At 44.4% G+C, this 17,673-nt stretch overlaps 1 protein-coding gene across 2 annotated transcripts in view; it reads left to right on the top strand.

Moving 5' to 3' along the window:
- Positions 1-17,673, top strand: part of SYN3 (synapsin III) — a 465,237-nt gene that overhangs the window by 142,134 nt on the left and 305,430 nt on the right. For both annotated transcript variants that reach the window (XM_078449497.2, XM_060656504.3), the window contains exons 5-6: positions 12,391-12,547; positions 16,026-16,115. In XM_078449497.2, the coding sequence (XP_078305623.1) occupies positions 12,391-12,547; positions 16,026-16,115 (247 nt within the window). The remainder of the gene's footprint in view (positions 1-12,390; positions 12,548-16,025; positions 16,116-17,673) is intronic.

Below are 17,673 nucleotides of genomic sequence, written 5' to 3'. Positions count from 1 at the left end.
GCCATTTTGGCATCTTCACATCCTTTTCCCCTACTAGTTGCTGAAGTGTTGTTGACTTTAGATGGTCCAGAACCCTGAGAAGTGAAGTCAGAGAACACCAATTTTTGTGGATCTCTTTAGCACCTACTATGTGCCTCAGGCACTCAGGGAAGGATCCACAAATGTCTACACCAACTGCTGGTTGTGGCAGAGAGCTCACCTGTTTTCACATGTGTATTTGGGGGCGGGGGGGTGGTGGTTAACTCTAACTTTCTCAAGAAATGAATAATGCCAGCCCATTCTACAGGGGAGGTATTATTAAAAGAGCAAGCTTTGCAAGACAGTAAGAGCAGGCAGGTAGGCAAGGGTATTTCTGGACTTGCTTTGTTTCCATTTTAAACACTTAGGAATATTCTTAATTTCCACAGTGCTCTCTCTGAATGCCACTTTGACATCCCCTTCCTTTTCCCCAAGTCTACAGAGTTACAAACATGAAACAGATCATGTCTTCTCAGGGGCAACTGTGGTCCCATGTGATTGGAGTATATAGTACCCCAGGGGATGGCCCTAGTGGAACTCAAGAAGTAGACCAAAACCACAGCGGATGCAGGACTTTCTGTATCATTCAAAAGTATTTGGGCTTCAGTCTACAAATAGCGAGCAGCCTCCACAACCCTTTGTCGAGGACAGTGACACACTTGGATGTGGGTCCTACAAAGATCTCTCTGGGCACTGTGAAGAGGAGACTTGAGAGGCAAGGTGAGACCTCTGTCCCCAGAAGGAGACACCCTCAAACAGGTGAAGAGTTTGGTAGGAGGCCACAACTTGTGAGCTGCCAGGAGACACCATGTGGGTAATTTCCACATGAGTAAGACCCCCTGGGGGTGCTAGGAATGGAGGGTAAGGAGAAATCACTGAGGAATTTGGGGAGGCAGTTCCTGAGCATAGGGAGTGGCATGGACAGAGTGTACCATGAATGGATGGAAGATGAGTGTGGGAGGCAGCCGAGCCAGTGGACTCGTTCAGAGGAGATGGAGCTAAGAGGAGGCCCAGGCGACGTTCAGGGGGAGCACTGAATGCCAGGTGAAGAAGTAGGAACTCCCACCGGTACGCAGTAGAAGCCACTGGAGGGTCTTGAGCAGCAGAGTAGTACGAGGAAAGCAGGATTTGAAGATCCGTCCAGAAGAGGCCTGCAGAAGAGATTGCTGGCAGGAGAGCTACCTCCCCAAGTTGGAGGTCATGCACTGACCACTTACAGGCCACACGCTCTGTCCAGACAAGTTGGGTTTGCCTACTCAAGGTGGTCAAGTACTTTTAAAAAGGGAGATTTCATGTGAAAGATTTCACATGAAAGGCAGGTTTCTAGCTTCATTTGAAAAACAGGATTTGGTAAGACTGGACCAAGTATTTCTACAGGGCCATCACCTGCTAGAGTTGGGTCACCATGGTCCCTTTAGGTACCGCTTTGAGTTCCATGAGAGTTTTCCCATAGAAATCCTGCTTCATTTATTTTTGGTGCCAGTCTGCATGGTGATTTTTAAAACTTCTCTTGAATGAGTCATCAAAATTTTAGTTTTTGAGGATTTCATATAAATATCCAGATTTGGGCTATAAAAAAAAGTCATTAGGGTCATCTGGGACCTCATTCCTACGTGGCCATAACAACTAGAGCTCAGGCTGTTCTACCATTCACCAGCCCTCTCCATTCCCCCTGGTTCTCTACAGAGACCTGTGTTAGCTGCCATTTATCTAAGGGGTTGTCTTTGCCTACAGAAGAATGAAATGTTTCTTGAACTCAAGTCATTATGAAAAGTGGGAAAATGAAAGATGGAGTAAGTTGTGTGCAAAACAGTCCAGAGACAACATTGTGGAAATTAATAATAATCCTATGTGTTTACTACGGAAACAGAGAGTGTTAGATGCCACCAAAGGTCATACTATAACAGGCTAGCCCACTTCATCCAGCCCTGAGGTCACCCACTTGGGCCCTGTGGCATTTAACCTGGAAGTCCCTGGGGTAGAGGCAGGGAAAATGAGTAACACTCAACAGTTTGGACTCTGAGCCAGGACCTGTGCTACAGAGAGGAATAAGGTAAGGGACTGTGACCCCAGGGACTAGGAACTGAGGGTCTATTGAGATGTCCTGGGAATGAGGCAATGAGAGGAACACCAGAGGGAGAGGGAAACTCTTCTAGAGGGGAGAATCAGCAACACTGGTGGCTCTTTGCACAGCTGGTGTCAGAGAGAAGAGTTGCAGATGACTTTAGGGTGACAGATCCTGGGCTTCTGGGAGCATGGTGGGTAAGAGAGAGAGGGAGAGAGAGATCCCATTTTGAGGGAGGCTGATAACTTGAGGAGCTGAGTATTCAGGTGAGTGGATGGTGCTGGTTGTGGAGTGCTTATGCACGTTGACTTTGAATCACTCAAGTCTCATGTGGACCTTGTTCTTGCTGTGCTTAATCTCTCTGTGCCTTAGTTTCTTGAAAATACTCTCCTCCAAGCAGGATCCTGGTGGGGATTAAAGACAGCACAATTAAAAGCTTAAAACAAAAAAATCAAAAGCTTCCTCCTGGCTCAGAGGAAGTTCTAGGTAAATCCAAGTCATTTTCACTCTTGCCTGTGAGGACAAGATGGCCAACCCACTGAAGGGAGATGATTCCACGGGCAAAGAAGCAACATGGAGCCTTGGAGAAGAGGCACAGGAAGGGAGAAGATGGTGAAGTGAGGGGCCAGGAAGAAGCAGCTGGGAGAAAGGAGAGAGGGAGGAAAAGGTTTGGGAAGGAGGAGCGAGATCATGCTACAGAGGCCACAGAGGAGCCTTATAGCAGGGGTTCACCACTGGAGGAAATTTGCTCCCCAGAGGGCTCTTGACATGTCTCCAGACGTTTGTGGTTGTCACAACTGGGCTTGGGGATGCTATTGGATCTAGTGGGTAGTGGCCAGGAATTTCCAAACACCCTACACTTTATAGGACAACCCCCCACAACAAAGAATTATCCAGCTCTAAATATCAATAATGCCGAGATTGGGAAACCCTGCTCTAGAGCCAGGAGGCTATTGGATTTGACTCATGGGTACACCACTAACAGATTTGTGATCCTGGCAAGTTTTTTAACTGCTCTGTGCCTCAGTGTCCTTATCTGGAAAATGGGGGTGATGATAATACATACCTTGTGGGACTGCTGTCGGACTTACATGAATGAAGATATCCACAGGGCTTGGAACAGAGACTCATAGTACATTAGCGATTATTAGAAATCAGGAAAAGGGAGGGCATATAAGCTTCATCTCACTTTGGCATTTTGGAGTGACCTCAGTGCAGTTTCACGAGGTGGAAAGAGGCTGGGCCAGATGCAGAGGGTTTTGGAGATGGTATATGGGAATTGGGGCTAGCAGGTATAGACTTCCCTGTCTAGCAGTTGTAGCAATGGAAGGAAGAAGGGGCTAATTATGACTGCCAGGCCAGTGTGGTTCACATCCATTTATTTGTTGATGCCAACCTAAAGTTTTGATTAATGCCCAAACCGTTTTATAGTCAACTCCTGAACATAGAGGGTGTTACAGGTGCTGATCCCCTGCACAGTCCAAAATCTGTATATAATGGTTGACTCCCCCAAACTTAAGTACCAATAGCCTTCTCTTGACTGGAAGCCTTACCAAAATAATATAAACAGTCAATTAACACCTATTATGTATGTTATATGTATTCTATGTTGTATTCTTACAACACAGTAAGCTAGAGAAAAGAAAATGTTATTAGGAAAGGAAGAGAAGATACATTTACAGTGCTGTACTTTAGTTACTGAAAAAAAACCTGTTTATAAGTGGACCTGAGCAGTTCAAACCCATGTTGTTCAAGGGTCAACTGTATAACAAAAGTGGAAAATTTCAAAACAAATCACCTGCAGCCTCACCACCTTATCAAATTAGGAATTTTCCATCTCCTCTTCCAGGACCATAATTTTTACTGTGTTATGATGGTCATAACACAGATTCCCTTTTCTGTTGTTTTATGTCACATGAAATTGTCCTATAAGCATTTTCCATGATGTTACATCATTGTTATATTTATCATTTTTTCCAAGATGAAGATAGCCTCATTGTTTTTTCCTGGTTGTAAAAATACTCTGTGCCTTTTGTCTTTTTTAATGCCAAGAGTACCAAAAAGTCTGAAGAAGAATATGATAACCCCTGTTTTCCATCCCACTCTTCAGAGATAACCAGGGTAACATTTTGATAAACATCCTTCCAAGCAAATCTCCATGCATTTATTGATGTGTTGATTTGTTCATTCTTTTACGTAAATACGAACATTACTTGTCAGTCCATCTTTAGCCTTAAAGTGGAAGTTTCTTTTTTGTTGCTGAGTAGTATTTCATTGTGTGTGTGTGTGTGTGTGTGTGTGTGTGTGTGTGTGTGTGTATTATATATATATATTATATATATATATATATATATATATATATATATACACCACATCTTCTTTATCCATTCATCAGTTGATGGACATTTAGACTCTTTACATAATTTGGCTATTGTTGATAGCGCTGCTATAAACATTGGGGTCCATGTGACCCTATGAATCAGCACTCCTGTAATAAAATCTTGCCATTTGCAACAACGTGGATGGAACTGGAGGGTATTATGAATAAGCCAGTCAGAAAAAGACAGATATCATATGTTTTCACTCATATGTGGGATTTGAGAAACTTAACAAGACCATAGGGGAAGGGAAGGAAAAATAAGTTACAAACAGAGAGGGAGGCAAACCATGAGAGACTCAAATACAGAGAACAAACTGAAGGTTGATGTTGGGGTGGGGGGTTGGGGGAGAAGGGAAAATGGGTGATGGGCATTGAGGAGGGCACTTGTTGGGATGAGCACTGGGTTGTTGTATGTAAACGATGAATCCCGGGAATCTACTCCCTAAGCCAAGACTACAGTGTATACACTGTGTGTTAATTAATGTGACAGTAAATTATTTTAAAAAATAATAATGGACACCTGGGTGGCTCAGTCAGTTAAGCGTCTGACTTAGGCTCAGGTCATGATCTCACAGTTCATGAGTTCAGGCCCCTCATTGTGCTGTGTGCTGACAGCTCAGAGCCTGGAGCCTGCTTTGGAATCTGTGTCTCCCTCTCTCTCTCTGCCCCTCCCCCCCCCTCAAAAAATGATAAACATTTAAAAAAAATTTTTAAGTGGTAGTTTCTTATTGTTGGGTTGGGGTTGGGGTTATTGTCTTGGGAAGTGGGGAGGCAGCAGGGGATAAGCACATACAAGAGCAAAGGAGGCCAGGAAGTTCTGAAAGTGGCGAGGAGGAGGAAATACTGGCGATGGGCAGTGTACCCATTTCCTGAGGCTGCTGTGGCCAAGCACCGCAGGCTGGGTGACTTCAGCAGGAGAAATGAATCCTCAATATGGTGATGGAGGCTGGAAGTGTGTGATCAAGGTGTCAGCAGCACCATGTTCCCTTCTCAAGGATGTAGGGAGGGTCCTTCCTGGCCTCTTCCCAGCTTCTCGTGGTTACCACCAATTCTTGGTACTCCTTGGAGTGTAGACCTATCGTTCCAGTCTTTGATTCCTTCATCACATGGCGTTCTACTCTTCCTCTCTGTGTGTCTGTATCCAAATTTCCCTCTTCTTCTAAAGACACCAGTCATTGGATGAAGGCCCAGTCTACTCCAGTATGACCTCATCTTAGCTTGATTAAATCTGCAAAAACCTATTTCCAAATAAGGTCACGTTCACCAGTAACAGGGATTAAGACTTCAGTGTACCTTTCGGGGGGACACAGTTTAACGCATAACATGTGGGGTTCCCCAGAGTGACGGAAGAGGACGGTGGAGCAAGGAGAGAGCAGCAAGGACTCCTTCTCTGAAATGAAATGAGAGGGCAGGACAGAGAGATGGAGATTCTGAGTCTGAGAAGGGAGATGAGGAAGCCCACTTCCTCCAGCAACTCACGTCTGTGTTTTATTAACCTCCTAATGGTCCACAAAGGGGGCCACGGGATTCATCAGAGAGCCCGGCCGTCCAAAAGCCCCACTGGGCCCCTTCCCCACCATCGTTATGCTGTGCTGCTGGCAGCTGCCGTGCAGGCCCCACAGCCTCGCTGCAGCATCCTGTTGTCCTCTCCTTGCCAGACTGTTGGTTGGCTGCCACCTAATTTCTTTTCAGCCTGGACTAATTTCTTGCAGTCCTCAGGCTGGTGGGAAGCATCCCTAACTCCCAAAGTCCTTCCATATGGCTCTCCGTCTGCAAAGTGTGCACATCCTCTCTGTTCTATCCTTGTCACAACACGGCGGTCCATAAACACTCAGGGGTATGGAGACCATTTCAGTGTTTTGAACTCCCCCTGTCCTTTTTCTCTGGACACCTGTTTCTGCTGGTTTTTATCAGTTCTGTTGGTCTCAGTTCTCCAGATTTGGTACCCAAGGTTGAGTTTTCAGATAGAGAAGGATTAAGGAGTGTGGAGACACTTCAGAGGGAACCTGAAGCCTCTCTCTGCTGGTGAACACCTATGTCAGAAAGTCTAGAGCCTTCCCAGGCACACTTGAGGTCAGATCTGGGCGTGATGGGTCAGCATGGCCGAAATCAGCATCATCATCACCCTTTGTCATCCTGACCCTCGGGAAATGAGGGACCGTTACAAAATTGCAGTCAAGTGGCTGAGATTAATGAGGCTTCTGCTTATTAACTTAGGTCCCAGGCACAGCCTAGCCAAGATCTGTTCTTGCCACCACATTTCTGCATATTTGAGGAAATCATTACACTTCTTTGATGGTTAAAAGTCACTCAGGCTTTGCCCCCTGCCTCCTGACATTGCCTGAAGCACCCAGTAATCTCCCAGCAGTGCATCACCTGTCCCGTCTCTACCATTTAATTATATGTTGTCCTTAGTTTTCCTCTCCAATACTGACAACCACTTCTGAGAAAGCTCTGGAACCAGGGACCCAAGTGATACAGCTCATATTAAGTCTAAAGCTGAAATAATGAGAAAACCCAGGCATAGGCTCCAGCTGGGATGTGCTGATTTGTATGGTATTGAAGGAGGCCGCCTTGCCCAGGCATGAAAGATGCAGGGCTTGGACCCAGTGGGACTGTGGAGACAAGGGGGCAGGAAGGGGCTCATGAGAGCCATTGAGACTTTTTACCCAGCCTCATCTCTTGCCACCACCTCCTCAGACCTTATATTCCAGCCATGTAACCAATTGCAAACTTTGCCATTTCCTCCCAATATTAGTCAGAGCAAGAGTGATGGCAGGCAACAGACCCAAGTCAGGCCAGTGTAGGCATCAAAGGGAACTTAATGGTTCATATAACTCAGAAGAAAAAGATGGTTACAGGTGCCGTTCCCTCTACCTGGAATACCTGCAAACCCCTGCCCACATGGCAAACCCCTACTTTCCTGTTAAGACCCAAGCCTCCCAGTACACACTTATCCACACCCACCCCCAGACAGAGTTGAATACACCTTTGGTCCACCTTCATACCTTGTACATGCCTCTATTATTTAACTTACTCATTGGTGCATTTCGTGAGTCCTAGTCCTTTAGAATTGCACTCAACTCCTCTTGGACTGTGGGTTTCCTGAAAGCAGGGATCATGTCCCTGTCATCTCAGGGTCTCCGGCCTCTACCAGGGACTTCAGCCCACTGTCAGGGCCTGAGAACTGCTGATGGCCACATTCTTGGATGTTGGGGTGACATCAGGGCATGGCCATTCCTTGACTGGATAGAGAGGCTGAGGTGCTGGGTATGGAGGGCAGAACTTCATGCCACAGGTCGCCTGACTCAAGTCGCTAATTTCTCTGCATTCCTTGCAAATCCCTCATACCACAAGCTGTCAGGAAGGACCCTGTGCATTCTATGTAGCAATGATTGGCAGTATTCAAACCGTAACATGTGCCTGGTTTGCCCAGATATATCACTCGTATTAAGTGTTTGGTTTTCCACATATTATACTTGAGGATGTTAAGAGGTCATGGGGTCCATCTTGAATTCCCTGGGGTTAAAACTTTCTTGATGATGCTAACATATCTCCAGAAGTATCGAACATGTTACCTTGTAAGGCAGTCCCTAGTTGTTAGGGGCCACATGCTATCTCCTGGAAATTCTGGCTGTCAGTCCCAGTTCTCTTCACTAGGACCACAAATAAAGAGGTCCCACCCTTTTCCAGTGGTCAGTTCACCTCATTCTCATTCATTTGTTCACTCATTTACACATACGTTCATTAATTCAGTCATTCATTTAAAAACATTGGTATGGTCTGTTTTGTTCAAGACAAGCACGTCCTCTGTTCTCATTGAGCTGTCATCTTTAGAGGGAAGAGACAGCAATAAAAGACTAAACAGATAAAGCAGGAGAAATAAAATTGCCACAAGAGCTGTAAAGAAAGGAAAATAGGGCAATATGGGGTTTGGGGCAAACTTCAATAGAGTGAGCAGGACAGGTGTCTTTGAGGAAATGCATCCAAGCTGATGAGTAAGTGAGGAGATCGAGGCCCCCTGGGCACCACTTGGGGAGGAGCATACAGGGAGAGAGTTAGAGGAAGAGAAGGTGTCAGTGTGGCTCAGGGGAGGTGAGGGAGGGAGAAAGGTAGAAAGTGAGGATGGAGAGGTGGGCAGGGGCCTTGTTGCCATGGTAAAGAGCCTAGGATCTGTTGTCAGAAAGAGGGAGCCTTCAGAGGGCTTTCAGCAAGGAACGGCTGTATAATTTTGAAAGAGCACTTTGAGTACATCTTGAGGTAGGTTTCCAAATCCTTAAAGACAAAGAGGAAGTGACCACTACTTTTATTTCAAAGAATCAGAAAGATTCCAATTTAGAGGTGAGTTCTAGAAGTCCTCGAGAGAAAGTGCCTCATAATATCTGGGACTGGAATTGGAGTCTCCCAAGATAGGCCCTCAGATACTCCTCCTGGAAGATGATCTTGGAAGGGCACCCTCTTTGTCTAGAGAGCCAGATCTGCTTCCCAACCCCAGCTCCGCCCCACCAGGCTATGTCTCTCTTATGAGTTCTCCACAAACAGTGAAAAACTGTCAGGCTAGCCAGCATGAGACCTTTAATTATTTCCTCCTGGGCAGAGTGGAGTTACCCCCAGTAAGACACCAAGTTTGCTGCCACTGTTTTCTCTGGGGAAAGTCACGCTGCTGGGTGTAAGAGGTGTGTCATTGTGAGAACCAGGGCCCTAGAAGACCCTCTGATCATCAAAGCAGAGAAGTAAAAAATGGAGAGACTCATAGTTTTGACTAAGAGGAAATAGAAAAGGAATTTATATGGTTTTTTGAAGGTGCACAGCCATTAAAAAAAAAAAGGCAAGCAAACAGCTAGTAAATATTTTGCCACACAGGACAGTGTGATAAAGGGCAGCATCCTATACACAGAAATCACGTCAGTAAAGAGATGTGGGCAGAATTTTACAGAAAAGAAAATGCAAATGGTTAATGGAAGTACTCAAACTCACCTAAGTCAGAGATATGCAAGGTAAGACAGCTGTGGGGATACAGAGTATCTTGGGGAAAGTTGCTTATCAAATTTAAAACATGTATTTTTTTGAATGTATCTTAAAAAAACTGCTGTGCTGGTGGAGCTGCCGTGATATAGACACTGTCGTGTACAATAGGTGGTATACACGTTTAAAAGATTTGGGTACGTTTGGGTACTTTAAAAAAATAATTCATACCCTTTGAGCCCGTAATCCCACTTCTTAAAATCTATCTTAAGGAAATCGTTAAAAAGGAAGGCACTGATTTGTGTGCAAAGATATACGTGTGTGAAGTATTGGAAGTAGCCTACTTGATAATAGTGGATGATAACTTGACTTAATTATGGTATATCCATTCAGTAGACGGTTAGGTGGCCATTAGAAAGGATATTTTTGAAGATATTTTGTTAGGAGAAATGCCTACACTGTAATATGTGGAAAATAGGAAAGTAATAATTAATAGAAAGCATGAAGTCAATTATGAGTATGAATGCAATTATATACATTAAAAATAGATCATTGGATTGTAATGTACATATAAGGAAGTACATACAAGGTTATTAGGGATTTTCTCTGAGTTGAGAATTACAAGTAATTCTGTTGACATTTTTGTGTTTTCAAGGGTTTTTTTTGTTTGTTTCACACAATGAACATGTGTTACTTTTACAATCAAATGAAAGCAGAAAATGGCTATATTTTGTCAGTGCTCTCTATTGTCATCAGATCCCTGTTAGAGACCTGCCACTCGCCCCTTCTTTCCTTCCCTCTGTTGCTGTAAGAGCCAATTAAGTGGAGCACAGGAGCAGGAAAACCAGAGGAGGGACCTGGGTGCGACCTCCTGCTCTGGCATGGTTTTGCCTGGTGTCCTGGGACACATCACTGCCTTGCTATGGGCCTCAGTTCCCCCATCTGTTAAATCCATTAGTTGGACTGGTTCAGCTCTAAGAATGCAATAAGGATATAGGCGTAATAATTCCAAGCCTCTAACCCAACTACAGAGTGATGTGATTGACCATTTCCATGAGCCCAGTGTCAGCCATACCCAAGATGTCAGCATCCACACGTCTCCTCTGGGATGAGTTACAACTTCATGGGCGAGACCCTTGCCATTTCCTTTAGGGACGAGGAAGTAATATTCATGCACATCATTGATTCCTCCAACACATACTTACTACACCCCATGTATGCTCCATGGTGCCAGGCCCTGGGGTGTACAACGAGACCCAAGCTCAGAACAATTTGGGAAATGTCTGCACCTGCTGCACATTCTTTCCTTCTGTCTCCACTGGGACAAGTCCTTCCCATTTGACGGTTATTTTAACTTACATTTGAATTATTTTAAAGAGAAACAGTTTATTTGAAGCTAAGTGTCTTAACTCTGGGTGAGACAAACAGATCATACCATTTTGAGTGTAAACCACCCACCCATTGGGAAGCTGATTATCTCATGTGAGCTAGAAGTGAGGAATCTAGAAATAGATGGAACCTTGGCAGTGTGAGCAAAACAGTGTGTGAATCCACCTGGAGCCATGTGATGGAGGGAAGAAGAGTATATGGACTTGGAGCGAGATCACCTGAGTTCACACATGGCTCCCCTGCTTCCCAGCTTTGTGACTTGGGGAAGTTTATGACTTCTCTGAGCTGTGTGTTCCCATCTATAAAGTGGAGAAATAGTCCCAACCTTACCCAGATCTGCTTGTAAGTGCTAATCAGGATCACGTCTCCAAAGGGGCCCAGCAAAGAGCCTGGCATGTTCTTGGCCATCATATTAATACTCTTGCTGCTTTCCAGAGGTTGCTACTTGAAAGGGACATGTTTGAAATATACAGGGTATATATAAATATATACATATTACGTATATATAGGTGTATATATATATACATACCATGCTGCATGGTAGTTGAGAACTAGGGCCATGAGGTTACACGTATCTGACCCTGCTATGTACCTGCAGTATGTCTTTTTGAGCAAGTGACTTAATCTTTGTGAGCCTCAGTGCTATGCACATAAAATGAACAAACCTTTTGGAAATTTCTTTAAAAAAAGAGAGAGAGAGAGAGAAAGAGAGAGTTTTGTTCGAGCCCCAGTTACGACAGCTGCCAGGGACACACGGTTTTTAGAAACAGGAGAGTGCTCCAGTAAGGAAACATTTGATGGAGAGCTATATGCATTTTTTTTACATAAAATTTACAAAATATTAGACACAGAACATTTCAGAAAGTTGCAGGCTTTATGTTAAGTTTCTAATAATTGCAGGGCTGTATGACTTTAATCTTACAGAAACCAGGGAATTTTCTTACTTTTTCCTATCTTTTGTGTTTAGAATGCTCCTTTTTTTGATTATTTTCTTTAACAAAGCAGATATACACAATGTGCACTCAGGACAGAAACAGATCCCATGCGTTGAGGTTTTGCTGAGTCATTTTGACCTTGGTAAATGTTAAAGTATAGCTTCCCTGGGAGCCTGGAACACACAAACATAAAGGTGAAAATTCCCTTTATCGGTGCTCATCTGTAAAATGCAGTTGCTGGCAGCAATGCCCGCGTCCTTGGGAAGCTATGAGGATTCAGTGAGGCAATACGTGCTGCCTAGCAAAAACGGCAGTGTATTCACTGAGTTATTTGATCCATTTTCCTCTGATTGTAAATGAACGTTTGTTCAACGTAGAAAATCTAGAAAACCACCTAAAAAAGAAAATGGATAAAATGTGAGTTGTTTTCAGCCCTTTGATTCTGTAGCTGCTGTGTGTTTGCATCCAACTGTCCCCCTCCACACTCCCCCACCCCCTCCCCATTCTGACCTGAGAGCTCCCTGCTGGCAGCAACCAGGCCAGGTCAGTGCTATATCCCCAGCAGGCTGTGGCCTGATGCCCTGGCCTTCCGTCAGTACCCAATGTGGTGACACTACTGCCAGCTCCTCTCTTTGCAGATCCTTCAAGCCAGACTTCATCCTGGTCCGCCAGCATGCCTACAGCATGGCGCTGGGCGAAGACTACCGAAGCCTGGTCATCGGCCTCCAGTACGGAGGGCTGCCTGCTGTCAACTCCCTCTACTCTGTCTACAACTTCTGCAGCAAGCCCTGGGTGGTAGGTGATGGGCCAGGCTGACCTGGAGTGAGGTGGGCGGCAGTGGGTGGCATCCCAGCCCTGAAACGGGCCCGTCCCATCCTTCAGCATGGAGGCCTCAGTAATGAGTCTTTTTTAAGCAACTCAATAAGCAGGCCTCTTCTTGTAATTGTTGCCTAAGGAATGCGATATAACAACATGGTACGATACAGTGTTATCTTATAAATAACATTAGTGGTAACATTAAGGTACCTTACTGTTCTTACTTATATTAAATCATATCACTTTTGTTAACAGTAGGCATTGTTGAGCACTTACTGTGTATTAATCTGAAAATCGTGCTGCCTGGTGCTCAAACTATGGCTATCATGTGAAGTGGACATTACTTCATTTTACAGAAAAAGAATCTCAGTTTCTGAGCAGCTAAGGAACTCACCCAGGGTCATGTAGCCTGGGAGGGGTGAAACCAGAACTTGAAGCCATGTCTCTTCAACCCCCAAGACTGATTTTCCCTGCTTTGCATTCATTAATTTCATTTGTCCCTTGATTTATTAGTCTTCATTCAAATGTTACCTGTAAAAGAGGCTTCTCCGAGGATACCACTCCCCCAAATACTCTCAATTCCCTTACCCTGCTTTATTTCCCCCCAATACTTATCTCCATCTAGGATGATATATTTATCCATTCTTTTGTGTATTATCTGTTTTCCCTACCAAAGTAATTCTTTCATGCAACAAATATTTATTCAATGCCTACTATGTTCCAGGCACTGTTCTAAGTCCTAGGAACATGGCAGTGGGCAGATCAGACCCAAATCCCTGCCCCATGGATCTTATATTCTAGTGACCAGGGGCACATGCAGTCTATTAATAAATATGCCCAATATGTAATATGTCATAGAAGTGGTTCATAAGGGAAAATTTTTGAAATTTTGAAAATTTGAAAAATTTTCAAAAGGGAAAATAAAGCAGGGTAGGGAGATAGGAAATGTGGAGGCTGGGGGTACGTACTGTAGTGTGCTCTGTGAAGCTCTAAGCCATCTTGTCTCTTCCTTTATTTCCCTCTGCTTGGCCTCCTGGTGGGAGGGCAGCGGTCGAGAACATGGGCTCTGGAGCCGGATTGCCTTAGTTCCAGGAGCCTCAATTTATGAGCTGTATCATCTTGAACAACTTGTTTAATCTCTCTGAGTTTATTTTCCATATTTGTAAAATGATGATAATAATAGGGTCATCCTGGTAAGGTTGTGAGTTAATACAAGTGGCTGCCACAAAGTACACTCTCAATACATGGTGACAGTTATTATATTCATTCAGTAAATAGTGAATGCCACAAGGTCTCTGCAGAGTTGGCGCTCAATATTTATTGAATGGATATATACATTAATTTAGTAGATATAGATAGTTTTTAACCACTGCTATCATGGCTCTGGTCTCTTTATTCTACCCTGAGATTTTTGGCCTATGGCATCCCAGATTCTGGAAAGGGACCTAGATAGCATTAGCCCACACCCCCCACCTTGTTTTTCCACATAGACATTGTGATGGTAGCAGCTACCATTCAGTAGCACTGTGTGCTATGCTGAACTCTTAACATACATATTATATTTGATCTTTAGAACCACCCTGATGAGTAGATTTTGCTAATGTCTCTATTGTACAGATAAGGAAACTGGAGCTGGACATCTCCAAAATTCGTGTGCTTGATCATAGAGTTACATATTCTCTCTAGACTTCAGCATCCTTATCTGTAAACTGAGAGATCCTCCATCATTTCTCATATTTCTGAGATCCCTCAAACCCTCTAACTGGACTCCATGTTGCATCACACCTGCAGACTATACCCCAGGAGTTTGCAGACCAAGTCTAGTTGTAGGAAGTTCTTAAGTTACCCATTCTCTCTGAGCCATTAGTGTTGACTTACTCCCAAGTCAAGTCTGGTACAAGACTTGGCATGCCTTCTAGCCATTGGACACCCACCATAGGCCACAAATTGTAGCATTCTTAATCCTGATCAGAATTTTCCATGCCCTTCCGACTTATGTCCACCAGGAGTTCCCTTTTGCTTTCTGGATAAATTCCAAGGCTCCCAGGGATCTGTCATGGATCACCCTTCGTCCTCCTCTCTCACTGTCCCCTGGATCCAGGGCCACAGCTATGACAGCCACTGAGGGTCTCCAGTGCGTACCTGAAGTGCCCTTCCATCTTCTCTGTGTCATCTGCTCCAGGGAGTCATCCTGACCCCTTCTCTGTTCCTCTTCTAGGCTTCTCAATCCCCTTGCTTTCCTCCAGCAAGGCATTGTTATCTCAACCATCTGCCCACGTTGTCTCCCCTCAAGGCCTGGTCTTCCATGCTTAGCTTGTTATCCCAATATTAAAGCACAGTGCCAAGAACAAAATGAGCTCCCAAGGGTGCTGGGTGGTGTGGGCTGATGGAGAAAAATTTAAGCTCAAGGCCTGCCTTTCAGAAGCTTACCACCCAGCTCTGGAGATGTTAGCAACCTCTATGGTGAAACCAGAAAGTGTTAAAGCAAAAGGAGCCAGGTGTGGAAGGGATGCGGCTCGAGCTGCTGGAGAAGAGCATGGTTGTAAAAACAGAGAAATCAGAGATGACCCTAGAACAATGCAGGAGTTGGAATGCCAACTCTGAAAATCTGTATAAGTTTTGACTCCCCTCCCCAAACTTAACTACTGATAGCCTACTGTTGACTGGAAACTTTACCAATAATATACATGCTCAATTAACACATACTTCATATATTATATGTATTATATGTTGTATTCTTACAATAAAGTAGGTGAGGGAAAAGAAAGTGTTATTAAGAAAATCATAAGGAAGAGAAAATACATTTACAGTACTGTACTGTATTTATCCAAAAAAAAAAAAAAATTTGCATGTAAGTAGACCTGCACAGTTCAAACCCATGTTGTCCAAGGGTCAGCTGTATTTATGATAAATAATAATATCTAACATTCAAGTGCCCCTAGGGACCAGGCACAGCTTTTAATACGTTGCATATTTAATCCTTACAACATTGGATCTCTTGCTTTCTCCACTTACAAATGAGGAAACTGAAGCTCAGAAGCCTGGAGCAACTTTCCAGGCTTATGGGGCTAGTTAAGTGGTGGAGAATTTGAATCCAGAGTCTACACCCTAAACTGTTAGGTAGTACTACCTCTCTAGAAAGAAAGGCTTTGCAGGCTGGAGACATGGCATGAGTGTCAGCACGTTGTGCTCGTGTGAAATGTTGAGGGGGTAGTAAATGCTCGTCAAATGTAAGCGAGCTGAACTCAGTGGCCTGGCAGGAATGAAGGGCCTATGCAACCAGATAATCGAGAGGATGAGATTCCAGCCAAGGAATCTGGTCTTCATCCTGCAAGCAGGGAACAGCTACTGCCGCTCAGCTCAGAATAGTCTGATACTGGAGGTCTGGGATCAAGTGGGAAGTTCCACCATACTGGATAACAAAGATTGACCAATGTTCTTTCCTCTTCTCTCCTAGTTCTCTCAACTCATTAAGATCTTCCATTCTCTGGGTCCTGAGAAGTTCCCACTTGTGGAGCAAACGTTTTTCCCCAACCATAAGCCAATGGTGAGTGCCCTTTTTGACTCTGATTATCTTAATGATATGGAATGAAAACAGATGTCCATGTTTTCAGTCCCGTTGGATGGAGGAGTGGGCTGAGGGCCACTCCCTGATTGCCTGGGCTCTAAGGAAGAGTTGTGATGTCCTGTGAGAATACCTGGCTTTCTTAGGGAAAGAATAAAGTCTTCAGGTGAAATTTTAGGTAGCAGGACAAATGACAAAGGTGGATGGCGTCCCTTGGGATATTGGGAATTTTCAGCAAATTCGGGGACAACTTGAGCTGGCATTTTGGAGCCAAACGCTGGTAATAAAGATAAAAGATGTTTCAAAGGTTGGATGTTGTTTCCCTTGAGCCCTGGGCAGAACCTGGTTCCAACTTTTATTTTGATAAAAGCTGTTGTATTTTGTTTGCATTGATCATCGAAGGGCACTGTCCTTGTGTGTTCCCTTTGCTTTCTGACTTATGGATGTACCTGAGGTTGTCTCTGGGAAGTGGTTGGAGCTTAGCTTGGAGCACATGGTCGAGCCCATTCATAGGACAGCTGGGTGGGAGGGGTGACATCTTCCTGAAAAGGTGGAGAGCTCTTTATCCCACAACCAAAAGAAGTTGGGTGGAAAGAGTTCTGGGCAGCTGGAAATAGCCTGTGATATATCTGCTTGTGTGTTTGGTGGTCTTCTTAAACTGGTCAAAGGAATGCAGGGCCATGTCCCCATGCTTGCCATGTAAGGAATGTGAATCTTGGGCAACAGTGTAGTTAAAAAGGTATCCGAATGTCCCAGCTGGGGACTGGCCTGTTCGTAGAATCCCACGCTCAGGCTGCTGACCTGGAAATTCTACCACACGAGTGGTAGGACTGCAGGCCCCAGGTGGGGGCAGTCTAAACAGGCAGAGAGGTTTTTCCATTGATTATCTTTCCCTTATATCTGATCCAGTGAGAGTCATAGAATCCAAGATATGCTGGTTGGAATAAGAAGGGTAAGTGGAGGGACGCCTGGGTGGCTCAGTCAGTTAAGTGTTCAACTTTGGCTCAGGTCATCATCTTGCAGTTTGTGGGTCCAAGCCCTGAGTTAGGCTCGCGCTGACAGTGTGGATCCTGCTTGGGATTCTCCCTTTCCTTCTCTCTCTGCCTCTCTCTCTCTTTCAAAATAAATTAATAAAATTTAAAAAAAAAGAAAGGTAAGTGGAACCTGGCATATTCCAACAAAGTATGAACACTATAGAGAAAATTCAGGGATTATCATCAAACCAGAATTAATTTAAATCCTAGTCTGCCAGCATACTAGGTCTTGAGCAATGAGTTAACCTGAGTCTTGGCTTCCTCAGCTAAAAACTATGGATGATAGTGGGACAACCTCATTGGGTTGTGGAAATTTAATGCAATCGTGTGTAGAGTGCTGTGCCTGATATATGATAGGTGATCAAAGTAGATTAGCTTGAAATAGGGGCAAAAGCTATACCCTGGATCATTGTCAACAATGGGATGAAAGTTGGGTGAGGGGTATGCAGCCAACCCAACTCATTGAGGATGACAGGTCCAGCTGTAAGCTCTGGGAGGGGCTCACG

This window comes from Panthera onca, chromosome B4 (assembly GCF_046562875.1).
Source record: "Panthera onca isolate mPanOnc1 chromosome B4, mPanOnc1 haplotype 2, whole genome shotgun sequence".
NCBI lineage: Eukaryota > Metazoa > Chordata > Mammalia > Carnivora > Felidae > Panthera > Panthera onca.
This window is presented reverse-complemented; position numbering and strand designations above follow the sequence as displayed.